Source organism: Protopterus annectens, chromosome 9.part0, assembly GCF_019279795.1.
Source record: "Protopterus annectens isolate FY-2018-M chromosome 9.part0, PAN1.0, whole genome shotgun sequence".
NCBI classification, from domain to species: Eukaryota; Metazoa; Chordata; order Ceratodontiformes; family Protopteridae; genus Protopterus; species Protopterus annectens.
Window position 1 is genome coordinate 913,036,176 of NC_056743.1, and position 17,808 is coordinate 913,053,983.

The 17,808-nt window shown below is 38.0% G+C and overlaps 1 protein-coding gene across 2 annotated transcripts in view; it reads left to right on the top strand.

The window, feature by feature from the left end:
* Window positions 1–17,808, top strand: part of NAB2 (NGFI-A binding protein 2) — a 120,354-nt gene that overhangs the window by 45,861 nt on the left and 56,685 nt on the right. The window contains exon 3 of one of the 2 annotated variants that reach the window (XM_044083656.1): window positions 12,384–12,520. In XM_044083656.1, the coding sequence (XP_043939591.1) occupies window positions 12,384–12,520 (137 nt within the window). The remainder of the gene's footprint in view (window positions 1–12,383; window positions 12,521–17,808) is intronic. The other variant, XM_044083657.1, reaches the window with a different exon arrangement.

Consider the following 17,808-nt stretch of genomic DNA (forward strand, 5'->3'; position numbering starts at 1 on the left):
TTTTAAGTCAGAGATGAACAGTTTCAGCCAAGTTTCTCTAACTGTTAATATGTGCGGCTTTACAGACAGAGTCAGACACTGATCTCAAGGGTTTTGATACCTAAGCTCATGACATTGAGATGAATCAGTTTTAGGCCTCTTTCCACTTCCCCCATAGCATCATTATGTGGAGCAGGATGGACATTTGCACTTTTACTGCTCAGTTTCAGGTCAGGGTATATCTCACCTAATTTTTGCTGAAACATGAAAGAAAGGCTACAGAAGAAGCCACAGTGTTGAATGGCAAGCAGTTTGCATCGTATTGTTTCTTTACATCCCATAGGAGCAGAGAATGTTTACTGTCCGTACTCTTGTATTTAATTATTGGCACTGACATTTGTCCATATTTGTTTAACAGTATGGAGATAAGAGGAAAATTGAAAAGGTAAGTTATGGTACCTTATTGCAGCTGTACAAGAAGTTACTTAGATTACAAAAAGAATTTATACAGATAGCAGGCTCATCTTCAAGAACAGTATTTTTATGAGAAGAAGTAGAAGAAAACTAGTGCTGGAGGAGGGCATCAGACTTTTTAAAGGGCTGTGACAGGTGTTTGTAAAGGAGGAGGGAAGAAAGTAATCCAAATAGGAAGTGATGTAGGTATGGAAGGGAATATGACTAGTATAGATCCTGCATTGGATAGGTTTAGAAATCGGCAGGGAAGGCATATAAGAAGAAGTCAGGATGAGGCCAGTCTGTTCAGAACAGTAGTTGTTTTATGAATAAGTGTGATCCTTCCTGCTGACTAAACAGCTGAACAATACATCTGTACTTGTACTAACACAGATATAATGATAGGAAAGTTCTCGAACAAGACAGACATAAGAAGTGAGAAAGCAGCATTACATAACACCACTCTCACTCGCAGCTTCTTCCTTCTCACTGGTCTTCTGAACCTACCTTACTCTATCTTTCCTTCTGACATCCCCCCACCTCGATCTTCCACTCCCTTCTGCAGCTTCATTCCCTCTTCTACAAGTTACATTCATAACCTACATATAAATCAGTCATGGTTTTAATATTGTGCAATGTTCTGAATGTTATAATAGCATACTTTTCATTCACCCAAAATCATGCTTTATTTATTCTGTAAATCTTTGTGATATATAAATGGCATTTCAGGTGATAAGCAAAGTGTGACCAGTGTTTCTACTGTGATCCATAAGGCTTTGTCTATCCACGCATACATCATCCATCCATCCATAAATACAAATATACGTGGCATACATTTTCAGTTCATACTTCATCCACGTATAAGCCACAGGAAATGGAATACAACAGCAAGCAATGGGCTCTAATGCCCTATTTATTTAATAGTTATCTTCATGCTAAAACAGTTAATACCGCCATGTATTTTATCTATTATCTGATAGATGTGATTTGATTGTTCTAGTTACTTTAAATGTTTTACCTTTCATGAACAAGCTTGATGAAGTTCTTAGTGAAGAATGAATGAAAGCACTCAAATGAAGTTATTTCTCATCTTTACTTTGCGCATTTTAGTTTTGACTCATTTGGAACATTTTGTGTTTTGAAGTTGTGTTACATTTTTGCATATTTCTTGCTATATTGCTTCTGTGTGCATATTTTTACTGTACTGCATGTTTGCTACTCTTAAAACAGCATCTCATCGCTACTGCACAATTGCCTTCCTAGCTACATTATTTTACACATTGTAATCAATTATTCATGGTGTGCTTCTCCAAGAGACACCACTGATAATTAGTTCACAATGACGTTTGCTATGCATAACTCACAAAGAAGGTAGGAGAGTGGCACTGAGTCGAGAAGGGTGATGTCAGTTGACATCAACCACAATCCCATGCAGAAAAAATAGAAAAAAGGGGGTTATTGATAATGATGATGGCTTAGAGTGAACATTTGATATAGGATCATAGGATCATAGGAGGTTACTAGGCTATTGGCCCTGAGGCCCTTATAAGCCTAACCAAGAGTTTAGCCCATGTTTAGACAAATCAGCACCCAATGCCCCTGTCCAGCAGGGACATGGGTGGAATCCTAGGGGTATATTTTCTGTTCCCCATCCAGTTATCGAGGTTGTGCTTAAAAAGGGGTAAATGGGTGTTCTGCTTGATGCGGAGAGGGAGTCTATTCCACAGATGGGGGAGTCTCTGGGACACAAATCTGTTACGCCAACAAGTCTTGTTGATGTCACAGACCAGGTTGAGGCCGCACATGCGGGTTACTCGAGTGGAACTTGACTTGCAGATATGCAGCAGTCCCATCAAGGTAGGGCCATGAACGCCTTCTATGCCAGACAGAGGTCACCTCTGAGGAGTCTGTATGAAACCGGGTAGAGGGACAGGGATTTTAGCCTATCTGTGTATGGTAGATGTTTGAGGTCCTGGATTCTCCTGGTGAGGAACCTCTGTGGTGTCTCCAGCTGCTGCATGTGCTTTGTGAGGTACATGCCAAAAGGGGCATTGTACTCAATAATGGGCCTTATAAGAGAAGACTACAGGGATGTTATGACCTCCTTGTCACTGGATGAGATACCCTTACTTATGAGGTGGGCCATGTAGAAGGCTTTCTGTACAACGAAAGCAACATGGTGGTCAAAAGTCAGGTTGCTATCAACCTGGGTGCCCAAATCCCTCATGACTGATTGAGTGCTTAGGACGTTGTTATTAATGTGATAATTTATGGTGACGTCACTCTCCCCAAAGGGGATGATGATGCATTTTTTGGTATTCAGCTCGAGGCTATGTTTCTGGCACCAGTCATTTCTCTGAGTGAGACCCTCTTGGAGGATGTCCACATCACTAGGGGAATTGATGACAGCACCCAGCTTGCAGTCTTCTGCAAACGTGGTCAGCCACAGCCCACTGGTTTTGGCCTCTAGGTATTGTATGATTCCTGTTTGTGTGATACTGTTGTACACTATTTTGTTAAGATTCTTCTTTTCCATTTTGTATAACTGTGGTGATAGTATATATAAGTTAGGAGGTATGGGGATGCAAAAGTGTTTTACCCTTTGCAAAAATATTTATTTTCATCTTTGTGTTAGGTTTTAGGGGTATTTTGTTCTCATTCGTTTGTGATCAAGCAATTTTTTGAGCAATTATTACTTATTCATAAGACAAGCTTTTAACGCTTCTGCAGAGATCTGAAAATGTTGCTGTTTTGTCAGTCTATTGAAATACACAGCAACATGCAACTAACCATGCAGCAAACATTCTATAGTTTACTGAAATACAACAAATCAAGGTAACACTCCAGATGCAAACAGTTTTACACAAATATTCATTTATGAGCATTTATCAAATGATCATCCGGAAACATATGTTGATGAGAATGGTTCATTTCTAACTTAGAAAACTTCTGGCCTCCTGCCAATAATAGAAAAGCACTTTCCACTTGAGGTGTGTGTTGGGAGTACAGTTTCAAACTACTAAGATAGCCAGTTAGCAGTTTCATCAGATTTGGATGTAGGTACAATGGGAGCAGCACAATCTGAATCCCACAGGTTTTTTTTTTCAGTAATTTGTTCATTTCTTCTTACCACACACTGTAGAAGGAACTAACCTGGTCTGAAGACTAATTGCCATAATCTATAACATAAATAGCAATTTTGGTTCCTTTTAGCATTACACATTTCTTTTTTAATCACAGCTTCATATTAATAAGCACTTTTCCAAAACTTTAGTTTCAGAACTGATACTCTTATTTATCCCCAGTTTAATCAAATTTTAACCAGCAAAGTTCTTACTAGCAGGTTGGTTAAGTGTATTTGTCTATTACCAAATATAATGCTGCCTCTTGATTCTTATAAGTAACTTCTGCATCAGTAGTGCTTACATTTTTGTAGGTTCTTCTATACAAGTTTCCAATACAATATTATTTGTTTGCAGAACCAGATTGCCTTTTAGAATTTTACTTCAGTCATTAAATGACACTGCTCTCAAGATCAACCCCGAAGTTGACAGGCTTCCCTTCTACTTAAATTTCTATCCAGAATGATTTAACTTTTCTACATATTTAGATACTGCATACTGTACAAATTACATTAATTTCGCCTTTCCTTACAGTGGGAGCAATAGCTATTTAACTTCCTTTCAGCTATTTAACCAAGTGCTTTCTTAATTTTTTTTATTTCTACAAGCTCTTGCAATGTGTCCAGTTCTACCAAAGACATGGCATTTTTTTCTTGTTTTACATTTACATCCAGCAGCCACATGTTAAGGAACTTGAAGCAGGAATTAGTATTGTAGCCTTCCTTGCACACCCTGTATACAGTCTATACAGCTCTTGTTTTGGAGACATTTACACACCATTGCAGCCTATTGCATTTTAAGCTCTTGTGTTTTGCTCCTACTGCTAAAGCAATCTTAAAGCATTTTAAGAAGTTAAATTTTGACAGCTGTTTAGTTTACATGATTATTATTTATTCTACACAGAATCCTGTTTGCTGTAATGTCTCTCTGTAATTAAAGTAGTGAGCTAATTGTCTGAATTTAGCCATCTATTCTGTTACAGATTATATCAGCTTTCTTCTACACATATTAAAGTGGAACATTTCTACTAACTCACTAAGTTTAAGATTAAAATTAGTTTCCACAAACTTATTAGCTATACAAACATTTCTCCACTGGGTTTCTCAGGGCTCATTATTTTTCCTTAGACTGTAGGTTGTAGCTTCATATACATCACTTTTTCTCTCTTCATTCTCAGCCCACAAACTGATCAGCTTAAGTGAATGTAGATCACTATAGAGGACCGCTAGCCTAAACACAGTCATCAGAACATTGAGATCCACTTTAAAGCGTGCTAAAGATCTTTGTATTCAACAACACTCACTGTTGTGTCTTCCTAAGCATCTGCCATAGCTGGACCACAAATATGGAATTCCCTTTCACAAGGCATACAAATGCATCACTTATTCTGTCTAGTTTTACTAAGGAGCTCAAGAAACTGACTGCGGTAGAGACATCCTGTAAATGCTCTGGCACTGTGACTTATTTACAAGCAATTTGGCTACCTTTCCATATGTGTTTGGAATCAGAAGACTGCAGTGATGTATTAATGGTATGGTGCTTCACTGCATACATATTTTGCATGCAAGGTTAACCTAATTTCATCTGCCTGTTGTTTTAATAAGTTTTAACATAGTCAGTCATTACCTATTTCTTTGTAACTAAGACAATACTAATAAAGGATTGTTGTCAGTTCACCTGCTTGCAAAACACAATCTTAATGGCAGCAGAAGAATCTTACAGTATTTCCCATAATTCCTCTTCTGTCTGGGCTTTTAAGAGGCAAAGTACTTAAAAGTACTTAGTTTCTTCTTTAATTTCCTTCAAAGTTACTGCATTACTTAAAATTCTTGTGATCCTTAGAAATTTTTAAATCTTTTACACTTGTTATCCTAAACCAGATGTATGCCTTGAGAGGAAAGTCAAGCAAATTTAAGAGTTCAGAATTTCTAAAATATTAATCTAAACTCCGTAGTGGCAGTAATAACAACATGAGCAGCTCAGTTAGTAAGCAGAACAGTAAGCAGAGAGAGGCTGTTACAGGTTTGGGCTGTCTCCTAAAACTGCTGGATCCCAACTTAACTATTTGCTCAGAAGACATAAACATACAGATTCACTAGATGCTACAGTTAATGGATAATATCTGTTGCATTTTACTGTTTTACTTTCTGAACAGTCCAAATGGATACTGATTTGGTAGTTGTTGCTGTTAATGTAAACAAACTCAAGTTGGGGTAACATTCCCTAACCCATGAAAGCTGTCCATCCAGTCTCATCTTTCTCAGTAAGATAGTATGAATACATTACTGTCCCTTCTCTTGGTGATACACTCCACATGCAGGCAGTGCGGTGGGTTTTGCTTGACATAGTTTCATGTTGGAAGGATGGAGCCTCACAGCCAGCTTGTACTACAATGGGTGAAAGATGTCCAGTATGTTCCAGTTCCTCTCCAGCTTTGTTCTATGATATCCAAGGCTCAATGCAAAATGCAGATCAGCCTGTTAAATTGCTTTTAAGATAAGCAAGTCATCCCAGATACTAGCTATAGAGAAAACGTTTTTTTTTTCCATTTTCATCAGGGAAAGAACACTGGTGGCTCAAGGACAGAACCCACATGGTTAGAATTGCTGGAGCCATGTCAGACTCCAAACCAGTTACAAGTGGTGTCCCACAAGGCTCAGTCCTGGGACCTCTCTTGTTCGGTATATATTTCTCGGAGGTACAGGGCAACATGGAAGGACTGTGGCTGACCAAGTTCGCAGATGACTGCAAACTGGGCGCCATAATCGACTCTCCAGCCAACACAAGCATCCTCCAAAAGGGCCTCATAGAAACAGACAACTGGTGCCAGAGCCATGGCCTCAAGCTAAATGCCAAAAAGTGTATAGTCATCCCCTTTGGCAAAAACAAAGTGCCCACAAATTACCACATAGGTGGTAATCCATTAAGTACAGAAAAAGTAATTAGGGACCTGGGGACCCAAGTTGATAGCAATCTCTCATTTGACAACCACGTGGCCAAAGTGGTTAGAAAAACATTTTATATAGCCCACCTAATCATGAAGGGATTCACATCTAGATCAGGGGAGGTCATCGTGCCTCTTTACTCATCCCTCATCAGGCCCATAATTGAGTACAATGCCCCTTTTGGGATGTACCTTACCAGAGACCTGCAGCAACTGGAAAGACCCTAAAAGTACCTCACCAAGAGGATCACAGGGCTCAAACAGATGCCATATGCTGCCCGGTTAAAGAAACTCCAGCCCTACTCAGTGGCATACCGCCTGTTCAGAGTCGATCTGTGCCTGACGTATAAAGCCATGTCCAACCCGGAATTAATGGACATGCTGCACCTCAGAAAATCCAAATCCCATCGAGCTACGTGCTCGAGAGACTTGAACCTCAGCACTGAAATAAATAGGACATGCTGGAGGGACAGATTCATAACCCAGAGGCTCCCTTCACTCTGGAATAAAATCCTAGTCCAGGTTAGGCAGAGTCCCTCATTGACTCTCTTCAAGAGGAATCTTGATGAGTGGATGGGAGATTGTAGGTTTACCCCGGGTATCACTTCTGTGTCACTGTTAGACAGAGGCACAGTATACTAACCTCAAAAAAGGGCATAGCGAAATAAATTTAAAATGGGTGGCGAAAGCCAAACACATTCTGGCTAGGCTTATAAATGTCCTAGGGCAGATAGCCTAGTATGAACCTATGAACCTATGAGTATGCTAGAAGGAAGTATGTTGATGGAATTTTTATTTGTAGAACAGTAAAGAAGAAACATTTCATGAGTGCAGTCAGTTATATATACTGTACTCAACTGAATATAATTATGTTCAGTGCAACTCTTAAAACCATATTTCACTGTTACTATTAAGAGTGTAGCATTAGTTATTACATCAGGTATACACCAAAGATCAGACTATATATATATATATATATATATATATATATATATATATATATATATACATATATATATATATATATATATATATATATATATATATATATATATATATCCAATGTTTATTATACAGTATTTCAATGTTAACTTAGCTCAGACTTAGGAAAACTGACTTTTTGTGGCGGGGGGGGGGCAGCCAGTCACTTATTTCTTTGCCACTGCATAAATTCTGGACGGTTATGTCCCTAATCTCCTGCCTAGAAATAATAGTTGCATTCTATGCCTATTGACAAAATAAATTCTGAGTACATAGCATATGACAATATTTCTAGAATTATAAGTGCTACTAAAATTTATAAACAGCAGCAAAACTGTTTGACACAATCTCTTATATCCAGTGGCATCATTCTTTAGTTTCAGGACTTAAATTGCATTTTATAAACCATAAACAATGGTAAATGTTATTTTTGTGAAGTTATATAAACAAATCTATTTAATATGTTAGTAACTTTTAAAACCCAGTAATACTTTCGGCAACATTTTTATTCTACCTGTCCATTCAGTCTTATCTTTCAGAGTATGATAGTATGAGTACATTACCATCCCTTCTCTTGGTTATATACTCCATAGCCAGACAGTGTGGTGGGTGCTGCTTGGCATAATTTCATGTTTAAGGATGGAGCCACACTGTTAATTTGTAATACAACAGGTGAAAGATGACCAGTATGTTCCAGTTCTTTTTGTGTTGTTTGGTTGTTGAAACATCTACAGAACTAGGAAAACTGATCATTTGCATAATTAAGCATATGAACAACACATAATACTTCTATAGCTATACTGCACATAGGCATGCATCACTGGCAGCTGTACTGACAATTATATTAGTTTTAAGTTGATATCTTTCAGTAGCATAGAACATGTTTCTGCAGTACTCCATATCCATATGCATATGCATAATGCACAGCAAGCACATTGAGGCATTACTCACTTGTTCCTAGAGAAGCATATGAAGATATTACCAGCATTAAGTTAAAAAGGAGAGACAGCCTCTGGTGATAATATGCATATATTTTAAATGTGTGTTGGGGTTGCAGCATTTGGAATTTCTGAACATACAAAAAAATGTGTGTCTGTACACCGGAAGGCAAAACCAAAAATATGAGGCAAAAATCAGAACATTCTGTGAAATTTTGGCAATTGCGAGGTCCGGATCTACATGACCAGGTTCAGCAAACTGATGGCACAATTTCTTCAGATCTTAAACTATGAACAAGAAATAAAAATAAAAATTATACTGGAAATATGGGGTAGGGCTACAGGTTTGTTATCTTCCAGAATGTCACTGAATACATAAATGCTATGGTTTTCAGGATTCTTTCTTCTGCAGAGGTTCACAACGTCTTATCAATATGACAAGCAAAAACAAAATCCTTCAGACAAGAGTGGTGGGAGCTGAGATTCTCTAATGGTTGAAGTAAAGTCTGTACAGGATGATCCTTCAGAAAGAAGCATTCTGTCTTTTATCAGCTATCAAAGGGATGTGCTTTAGAAGTATGCACTGATCACTGCTCTGAAATTACTGCTGGTAAATACAGAGGAAATCTCTGCCAAAGACATGTCACTTGCTGTGATATAGTAGTAGAGTTCTTATCTTTCTTGGCTGACAATATACAACCATATTTCATAGTCCAAGCAGAACTACATCTAGAATAAATGCAAAATGATGTTTTATAACTGTAATTGGAAAAAGCAACCATCTATTTAGACTGGTAACAGTTAATGCCCTTATAATCCAGAAGCTTGCAAATGATCCAGTAGCACAGACAGCTAATTCAAATGAAACATGGTTCTGAGAAGGATCTATGCATATGGAGGTATTCCTTATATCCTCACAGAAAATGTCCCATCAAGGAATTTGCAACCAAGTGTTTTGGACACCCTGTAAGTACAGGGGATTACACTACCTTTCCAGACAGAAAAAAGAAAAAAAGGTGTGTGTGTGTGTGGGGGGGGGGGGCTTTCGTGCTGCAAAATGTTTCAAAGTGCTTGCAGTGAGGCTTGTTTATACAGGTTTAAGAGTTTTCGATATCCACTAGCTTTCTGGTGGGAGATCTTTGTAGATTAAATGTTGTTAAGGTAGTTCTTGTGTGTGATACCTTCATCCATTACATTTTATTGATGGGCTTATGGTATGCAAATGTGTCAGTCACCAGACCCTGTAATATACAATAGTGAAAGCTAGCACAAGGAGATGCAGCATATATTCAAAGCCTTGTCCCGTGGTCAAAAAAAAGAGTACATCAAATGATGAATGAGAATCATAACTGAATAACTATTCCTGTCAGAGGTTTGCAGTCAGACATAATCATTTCGGATTTTCTTTGACAAGGGTCAGCTTTAACATTTCAATGGACATTCCAAGTCAATGAAGCTGGATATTAACAGGAAAAAAATACCACTATAAAGGTTTTTAGCGGGACTGAAAATTTCATAATGTCCCAAAAGAACAAGTTTAACCATGCAGACGTTTTAATGACTTAACTTCACACTGATTGCTTTTGCATCAGCGACACATAATTTCAATTTATTTATTTATTTACTTATTTAGTACAAACATAGGTATTTTAATACACTTGAATGGATAGCGTAAATTGTATTACTATTTGTATTATTTTATTTGAATTTGCTAACCAGTGTAGAGCACTAATCACAAATGACCAAGTTTAGTCTCAGCCTAAATATTGAATATCAGAAAAATACAACTACAGGACACAGTATGTAAACTAAAAATCATAATGCTGAATGCAAAGTCCTGAAATGTCAAAACATTGAACCTCTACGGTGTCGATCTCAAAATAAGTACTAACAAGATATGTGAGCTACATAAGTATACTGCACTAAGCACACAGCCAGTCAGCAAACAAGATCACTGCCCTGTTAGGAAACTTAGAAACAAGTAGTAACATGGGTCCTTCAGGAAGGGTAAGTCCGGCTCTCTACACAGTTAGAGTGATCAAAGAATCATAAGTTTTCCTTAAAATAAGATTTATAACTGGTAGAATGTACTACAGAGTCTCATGAGTTCAACTGTGATTAGATCACTTTTTACACCACTCATGATTAGATAAAGGGACTGACTACTTGAATGGATAAAGGTAATACCAGAGGCTTAAGGAAATGATAAAATGCAAAAGAAAGTATAAGAGCAAAGTAGAGAGCATATGAGACAGATAAGTTGAAGTGGTAAGTTTATCTGGACAGATGAGTTGCACTTGCATTTGCCATGGACACTTAAATGGTTCTGTAGCAGTACACATAATTTAGAAGAACAGCTGTTTTTAAGAAAGGGAGGGAGGTAGAGAGGGATTCCCAAAGTTTGAGGCCCAGGACAGAGAATAAGTGGTCTGAGACATGCAGCGTGGATTGAGGGGTTTGTAGCAATAGACATGACTGATTATGGTTTCTGAGATTGTTGAATTTGTTTAAAGGTAATGGGGGGGTTTGTTCATGTAGAAGTTTGTACAGTAGGGAGCCAAGGAGCAGATGAGCTCTTTGTTGTACAGGGAGACATTTAGCTCTTTTTTTTTTCAAAGTTACACAATGGTGCTCACCTCTAGAGAAATGTGTTATTGTTATTATTATTATTATTATTATTATTATTATTAGATGCACCTGTGACTACACTGAGGTAATATTCAGGTTGTGGAAGTAGGATTGCTTGCCTACTGCTGACCTGGAAGAGCAGGAAAGAAAGGGGGAAATTATTTTAGACACAAAATAGAAGAGAGTTGATTTTTTTCTATGCGCTGTCCAGATGAATAATAAAATGTTGTTCATAGAGCTACTCTAATTTCATCAGTTGTTGTTAGACTGACTTTACTAAAGTGCTATACAGGACTATGTTACTGCATAGATAAATACATTTGAGTAAGTCAAACCCCTCTGACTGGTGACATGGAGTTCATTCACACCTGGGCCTAAAATCTGAAATATCTGTTATGAATTGCTCATACTTCTTTGATTATATTTTAAGAAGACAGGCCTGAATAACACAGGAAACATAGTGCAACAGAGAATAAATAATCGTTGGTGCTGTTAACACATTATAAATGTAAACAAATCTTTGGTTTGTTGACAGTGCTTGTTGACTAGGAAGTTTCACAGAGATGAGGGCCATGTCATAGAGGAGATAGAGAGTAGATCTAGACAGAAACACTAAAGTATTTAATGAGGTAACTAGAGAGCAAGCATTGTTATCTTATCCCCTAGTACTTTTAAGCTGGCCAGTGGTCATTGCATTAGAGAGTGTGTCAAAGTTGTGTCGGAATAAATGTTACCAGTATAGCCTGAATCTTTGCATCAGGGAATTTGTCAAATGTGTGTTAGAATAAATGTTAGTGATACAGACTGATAGCTCTTGGAAACTACATATCTGAGTCTTAAGAAGTAGTGCTGAAGGGGTTTAAGGAGGGATACAAAGAAGTCCTACATGCATGTGTTCCACTCATTAGGACTAATTTTTCATTATGTCATGACGTTAGGGATTAGGACTATTTTATTTTTGAGGTATTATAACCTAGTTGTTAATGAAAAAAATAAATAGGAATAATCATTGCATTAAGCACCAATAAGCTGAATAACTGAGTTTATTAAAAAAAATGGGTTTGGGATGGGAGTAGTTTTTTTTTTTTTTTGTTGCATAACATCTAAAAACATTTTTTACACAGAAAGAGTTGTACTTGTACAGATCAGTGTATTTACACATATAATCCAAACAAGCTGATTATGAGAATCAAGAAAACAAGTGAACTAAGCATTACTATAGAACAAGCAGCTTGGTAAATTATGTGGCACTAGTTCATACATACTTACTGTATTTCATTAATGGTTAGAGTTTTGTTATGATGATGGTTCTCATTTCTCTTTAATTCTCATTGTCAGCAGCTAATGATCAATGAAGCAGCAGCGCAGTTCTGTATGAGGGAAAATTCACTACTTCTGAGACGGGTAGAGTTGTTTTCCTTGGCACGGCAAGTAGCTCGTGAGTGTACTTACATCTCATCCCTCAAGTGTTCAAGGTAAGATGACAAGTCTTCCTACATGTAAAATTATAGTTATATCAGTGTTCACAAAGTGCACAGTCTTCCTACAGGTAAACTTATAACAAAGTAAAAATAATCCTTTATTTACAAGTAGATTAAGTGCTTTCATCAGCTTATAGCTCAAGACTTCATCAGAATCTACTCAAACATACAATTTAGTGCATTTAAATAGTTACAAAACACACCACCTGATCAATTAATCAATTAATCCTTAAAAAACATACATTTAAAATTCTAAACACAGTGCATTCCACCTCACATTTAATAAATACACTCTCCCATTAAAAATATTCACAATGTGTGTCTAAACCAAATAGGACCTAAGCTTAAGTACACTACTTATACTACAATAGTCATTTAACCCTGGACAAATATGTGCTTGTAACTTAATTTGCCACAATAATTCTTTCAACTCCAAAATTTCTTTCCATGGCCCACCCTGAGGGTTAAGGCATACCTGCTCTACTGCAAAACATAAAAAAAAATCATGGTTAGAAAACTGTTCTATATGTTTTGCCAGAGCATTTGTCATTTTATGTTGTCTAATGTCTAAGAAATGTTCATACATGCAGTCCCTAAAGCGTCTTTGCGTTTTACCCACATAAAACTTGGGGCACATACTACAATGAGACACATAAACAATGCCTTTAGTATTACAATTGCAGTGGAAATTAGGTCTAATCTTTTGATGATTAACCACTATACTATCCCCTTGTAAAATATGTGGGCATTGTGGGCAGAGACCACATTTGTAGGTGCCATGTTTCCTAAAACTCAATGGTAGGGGAATGTTGCTACCAGTCTCGAGAAAATTCTTGATAGATTTGCCCTTTCTAAATACAATTTTAGGTTCTGTCCCAACATATTCTAGAATCCCATCAAAACATTTGAAACTATTCCAATTCTTTCTCAGGATATTAGAAATATCCATATGTTCATTGGAGAAAGTGGTAACAAAAGACTTATGAAAGTCTGACTTCTTCTCAATCCCATCATTACTCCTCAAGCTAAAATTTTCACTGTTTTCCCTTAAGATGGGTCTGTAAAACATATTCACCCTCTTGGTACATACATCAGAAAAAATCTGATATACCATCAGGTTAGGGTAACCACATGCCATCAACATGTTAACTAATATTTCACCCTCTTGTTGAAAAATGTCATCCTCAGAAACCATGTGTGCCAATCTAACAAACTGCCCTTTTACCAACCCTTTCTTTTGATGATACGGGTGGCAGCTGGTGAAATGAAGCAAACTACTGGAGTAAGTTGGTTTCCTGAAAATATTACTTGTGTATCTTTTGTTGACAAAATCATTTTTCAACTCAACATCCAGATAGTGAATAGTGTCTGAGTGCTAGGTTTAAGTAAATTTGAAAAAAGATGTTGTTTGGTTACAATACTCAGTAAAGTTACTTGTCTCATATACAGGTGCATCCCATGCAATAAAAATGTCATCCACAAAGCGACAATACATGTTCCAATATTGCTTGTAACCTGAATCATTCAGAAACCTCCTTTCCCATTCCAACATAATGTTGTGTCTTTCGGCTTTTCCCGGTTAGGGGTCACCACAGCGGAACTCCGGTCTGCTAATGATTGGCAGCTGATTTTTCCGTGACGAGTTGCCAGCCCTGACGCACAAACTTCAACAAAGGGACGCCCATTTACGCATGTCTCCACGCAGAAGACACTCTACCTGAGAATCGAACCAGACCGCATCTTACTGTGAGGCGACAACGCTACTGCAGCACCACCACTGCGGATCCCATTCCATTCCATGGGAGCACAAGAGGCCTCCATTGCTACCCCACATTTCTGCTGGTAATACTGACCTTGAAGGTATACAAAGTTACAATTCAAAACAGTTTCCATAAGTATAGTTAGTACATAAATATCATTGTTTGAAAACATCCCAGGAGCAACAATATAATCATGAAATCATAACATCCCAGTGCCATAGGGGATGACATTAAAAAGATTTACCACATCAATGGTTATAAATACAATGTCTTCCAAATATGTCAGTTTTCCAACCTTTCTTAGGAAATCCCAAGAATCCTTATGCAATTCTGAATGCATTCTCAAACATTTTTTAATTTTTGTGTCAATAAACCTAGCAAGGGGGTGACTCTTAGCTTTAGATTAACTATCGGCCCTAGTGGGGGATCCACAATATCCTTGTGGATCTTGGGATGTCCAAGAATAGATGGTACAACAGGATATTCACATTTAAGAAAATTGTATTCATCTGGAGTAATTGCACCTTGATCAAACATATCTTTAAGCAAATAGTCTATCTGAACATATGATAAATTGACTAAATTAATGGATGCTTCATCATACATAGTATCTTCTAACAACATCACACTCATACGGTTAACATAGTCAGTTTTGTTAATCACTACAGTCCCCCCACCCTTGTCGGGCTTCATAACTCTAATGTTTCTATCTGAAAAGAGTTCCTTAAGTAAGCCCCTTTCACTTTTTGTCAAGTTGAAATTAGTTTCTGTGGAAAAAGCAACCACCATTTTCCTGAAATCAAACTCACAAATGTTTTCAAAAATGACAAGGGGTATCTGCAAGGGGGGATTAAAAGTTCTTTTCCTGACAAGTTCACGTGTATTATACACCCCATTTGTGTCATGAAAAAATAAAGCTAGATTTAGTTTTCTCAAGAACAATTTAAAGTCAACAATTAAATGTTCTAAACCTGTTTTTACAGTAGGTACAAAGTTCAGTCCTTTGCTCAGCATATCACAGTGTTCTACCCCAAATGATTTATCTGTATAGTTGTATAATTTAAAGTCACCTTTTTAATTCAGAATGGTGATGGGTCCGTTATCGGTCATCACTAAATCATCTGGGGTCAGCTGAAAACAAGGCCCTTCTCTTGATTCTTTCGCCTCTACCCTCGAGGGTAGTAGTTGGCCATTCACCTCCATTCCTGTTTCTGCCCGTTCTTGTTCGCATTCCGATTGCGAATCCTCTCTGAGTGTCTCACTGGGCCTTAACCTAAAGGGATGTCTTGGTTGACCTGATCATGCACGCCATTGTTATCTTCGATGAAACCTCCTTGTTCATTGTTGTTGAAACCCCTCCCTCAAGTGACGCTCCCCGGTATGGGGTAGGCACACCCCCGGCTGTATTCTAGCCTATCCCTTTTGATCTTCTTATTCTTTCGTGTTTTGACCTCATTTGAAAATTTGGTTAAATCTGTCCCCACAGTGTAAAAATAATACATCCTTCTTAATCCGTTTCTCCAGATCAAGAATGTCTTTCAGTAGGACTTTCATGTCCGAGGTGTTATGCCTGATCATTGTTTCCATAAGTTCAAAGCCTTGCTTGTTGAACAGTCCAAGAAGTTCACTATACATGGGGGAGTCCTGGGCCAGACCATTAGGGAATTTCCAGGATCTCAACCCCTTCGGGACTATTTTTAATTTAATACAATCATTAAAATATTAATTTTCAATGAAGGTCTTCCTATAACAGATGGCCTTCGTTTCAAATGATTGCAACATTTGTTCAAAGGTAATGTTATTACCTTCATGGCGAACACTGTACTTAGGCAAATTCATTAACCATTCAGATAAGTTCACAATAGATGTATCCGTAGTGGAAGAAGAGGCATTACCTTGTCCATTCCCCTCAATAGTTTGTCCTTGGAAAAATCGCTGCAAAACAGGTGGTGTGCCAGAATTGTAGTTGTTGGATCTGTTGACCGGACAGTTGACCAGACCCTCTAATTGGGAAATCTTGGAATTTAACTGACCCACTTGCTGGGTTAGTTGTTGAATAAGTTGGGTCAATAGTCCCACTTCCATAGAAGCCCATCTGTAATGGGCTAGAGGTGGAGGCCCACTGTTTCCACTAGAACCAGATGAGGAAAGAGACAACATGACCAGGAACCAGCACAAAGACCAGACTGAAGTAAAGCAGTCCAAGTGTACACAGCAGGTCCACACCAAAGTAAAAATAATCATTTATTCACAAGTAAATTGATTAATTGATCAGGTGGTGTGTTTTGTAACTATTTAAATGCACTAAATTGTATGTTTGAGTAGATTCTGATGGTCTTGAGCTATAAGCTGACGAAAGTGCTTAATCTACTTGTGAATAAAGGATTATTTTTACTTTGGTGTGGACCTGCTGTGTACACTTGGACTGCTTTACTTCAATTTGGTCTTTGTGTTGGTTCCTGGTCATGTTGTCTGTAAACTTATAACAACATTCATGAAGTGCAGAAACAGTCTTCTTACATGTATAATTTTAGTTATATCAGCATTCACGAAGTGCACAAACACTCTTCCACAGCCTAGTCAGCTAGATACAGAAGCACCTATAACCCTTGCATTCTGAGGTGAGCTGACCACCACCACCATACACTTAGTGAATACCTCAGGCCTCTGGTGTGGCCAAAGAATAGGGCTCTGAACTGAAATTGATTGGCGCCCAGACAGAAGAGGAAAAATCTTCTGGACTGCCTGTCCATCATAATGTGGTAGTATGCATCCTGAAGCTCTACTGAGTACATCCAATTGTCATTATTCAACAGGGGGAGGAGTGTCTGTACAGTGACCATCCATAACTTTGTGTGTTTGACATACTGATTGAGATAACTGAGGTCCAAAATTGGCCTGAGGTCCCTGTGATGCCCCTCCTCTGGGCCAGTGATCAAGGAGGCTCAATCCTCACCACTGACAGCAGTGTGAAACATTCACTGAGGAAAATAGATACACACAGTATTTTCAGATTCAGCTCTCTGCACCAAGTACAATTCCCCTTAAGAGCACACAGGGAATGCACATTCCAGTCCTGAGGCTAGGCTTTCTCTCCAGGTCCCAAATAAGACTCCCCACTGACCACTACAGTACTGAGTCATTAGCCAGGTTTTACAAGCCAAGTCCTCCACCACCCACTCTATGAAATCAGTGCTCTCAATGTCCCTGTTCAAAGTAGCTCTCTTACACACACTCTCTTTGAGATTTGATTTTCATATACACTCACTTGGAAAAGGTAGCAACAGCTTACCCACTCTGCCACCCCACCCAGACTATAAGGTAGATCTGCTGCCACCAGAACACCCAAAGCCAGCTAATCTAAGGCCCAGTTACACTTATTAAAATTAATATTTATACAAATGATAGTGTTTAACCAAGCAGCAAGACTTTCAGAAATGTGGAGCCACACTGCCAGTAAATAAATGCAATACTCTCAAAGGTTAAATATGTTCTAAAAGACCAGCCACAATGAAAGGCTTA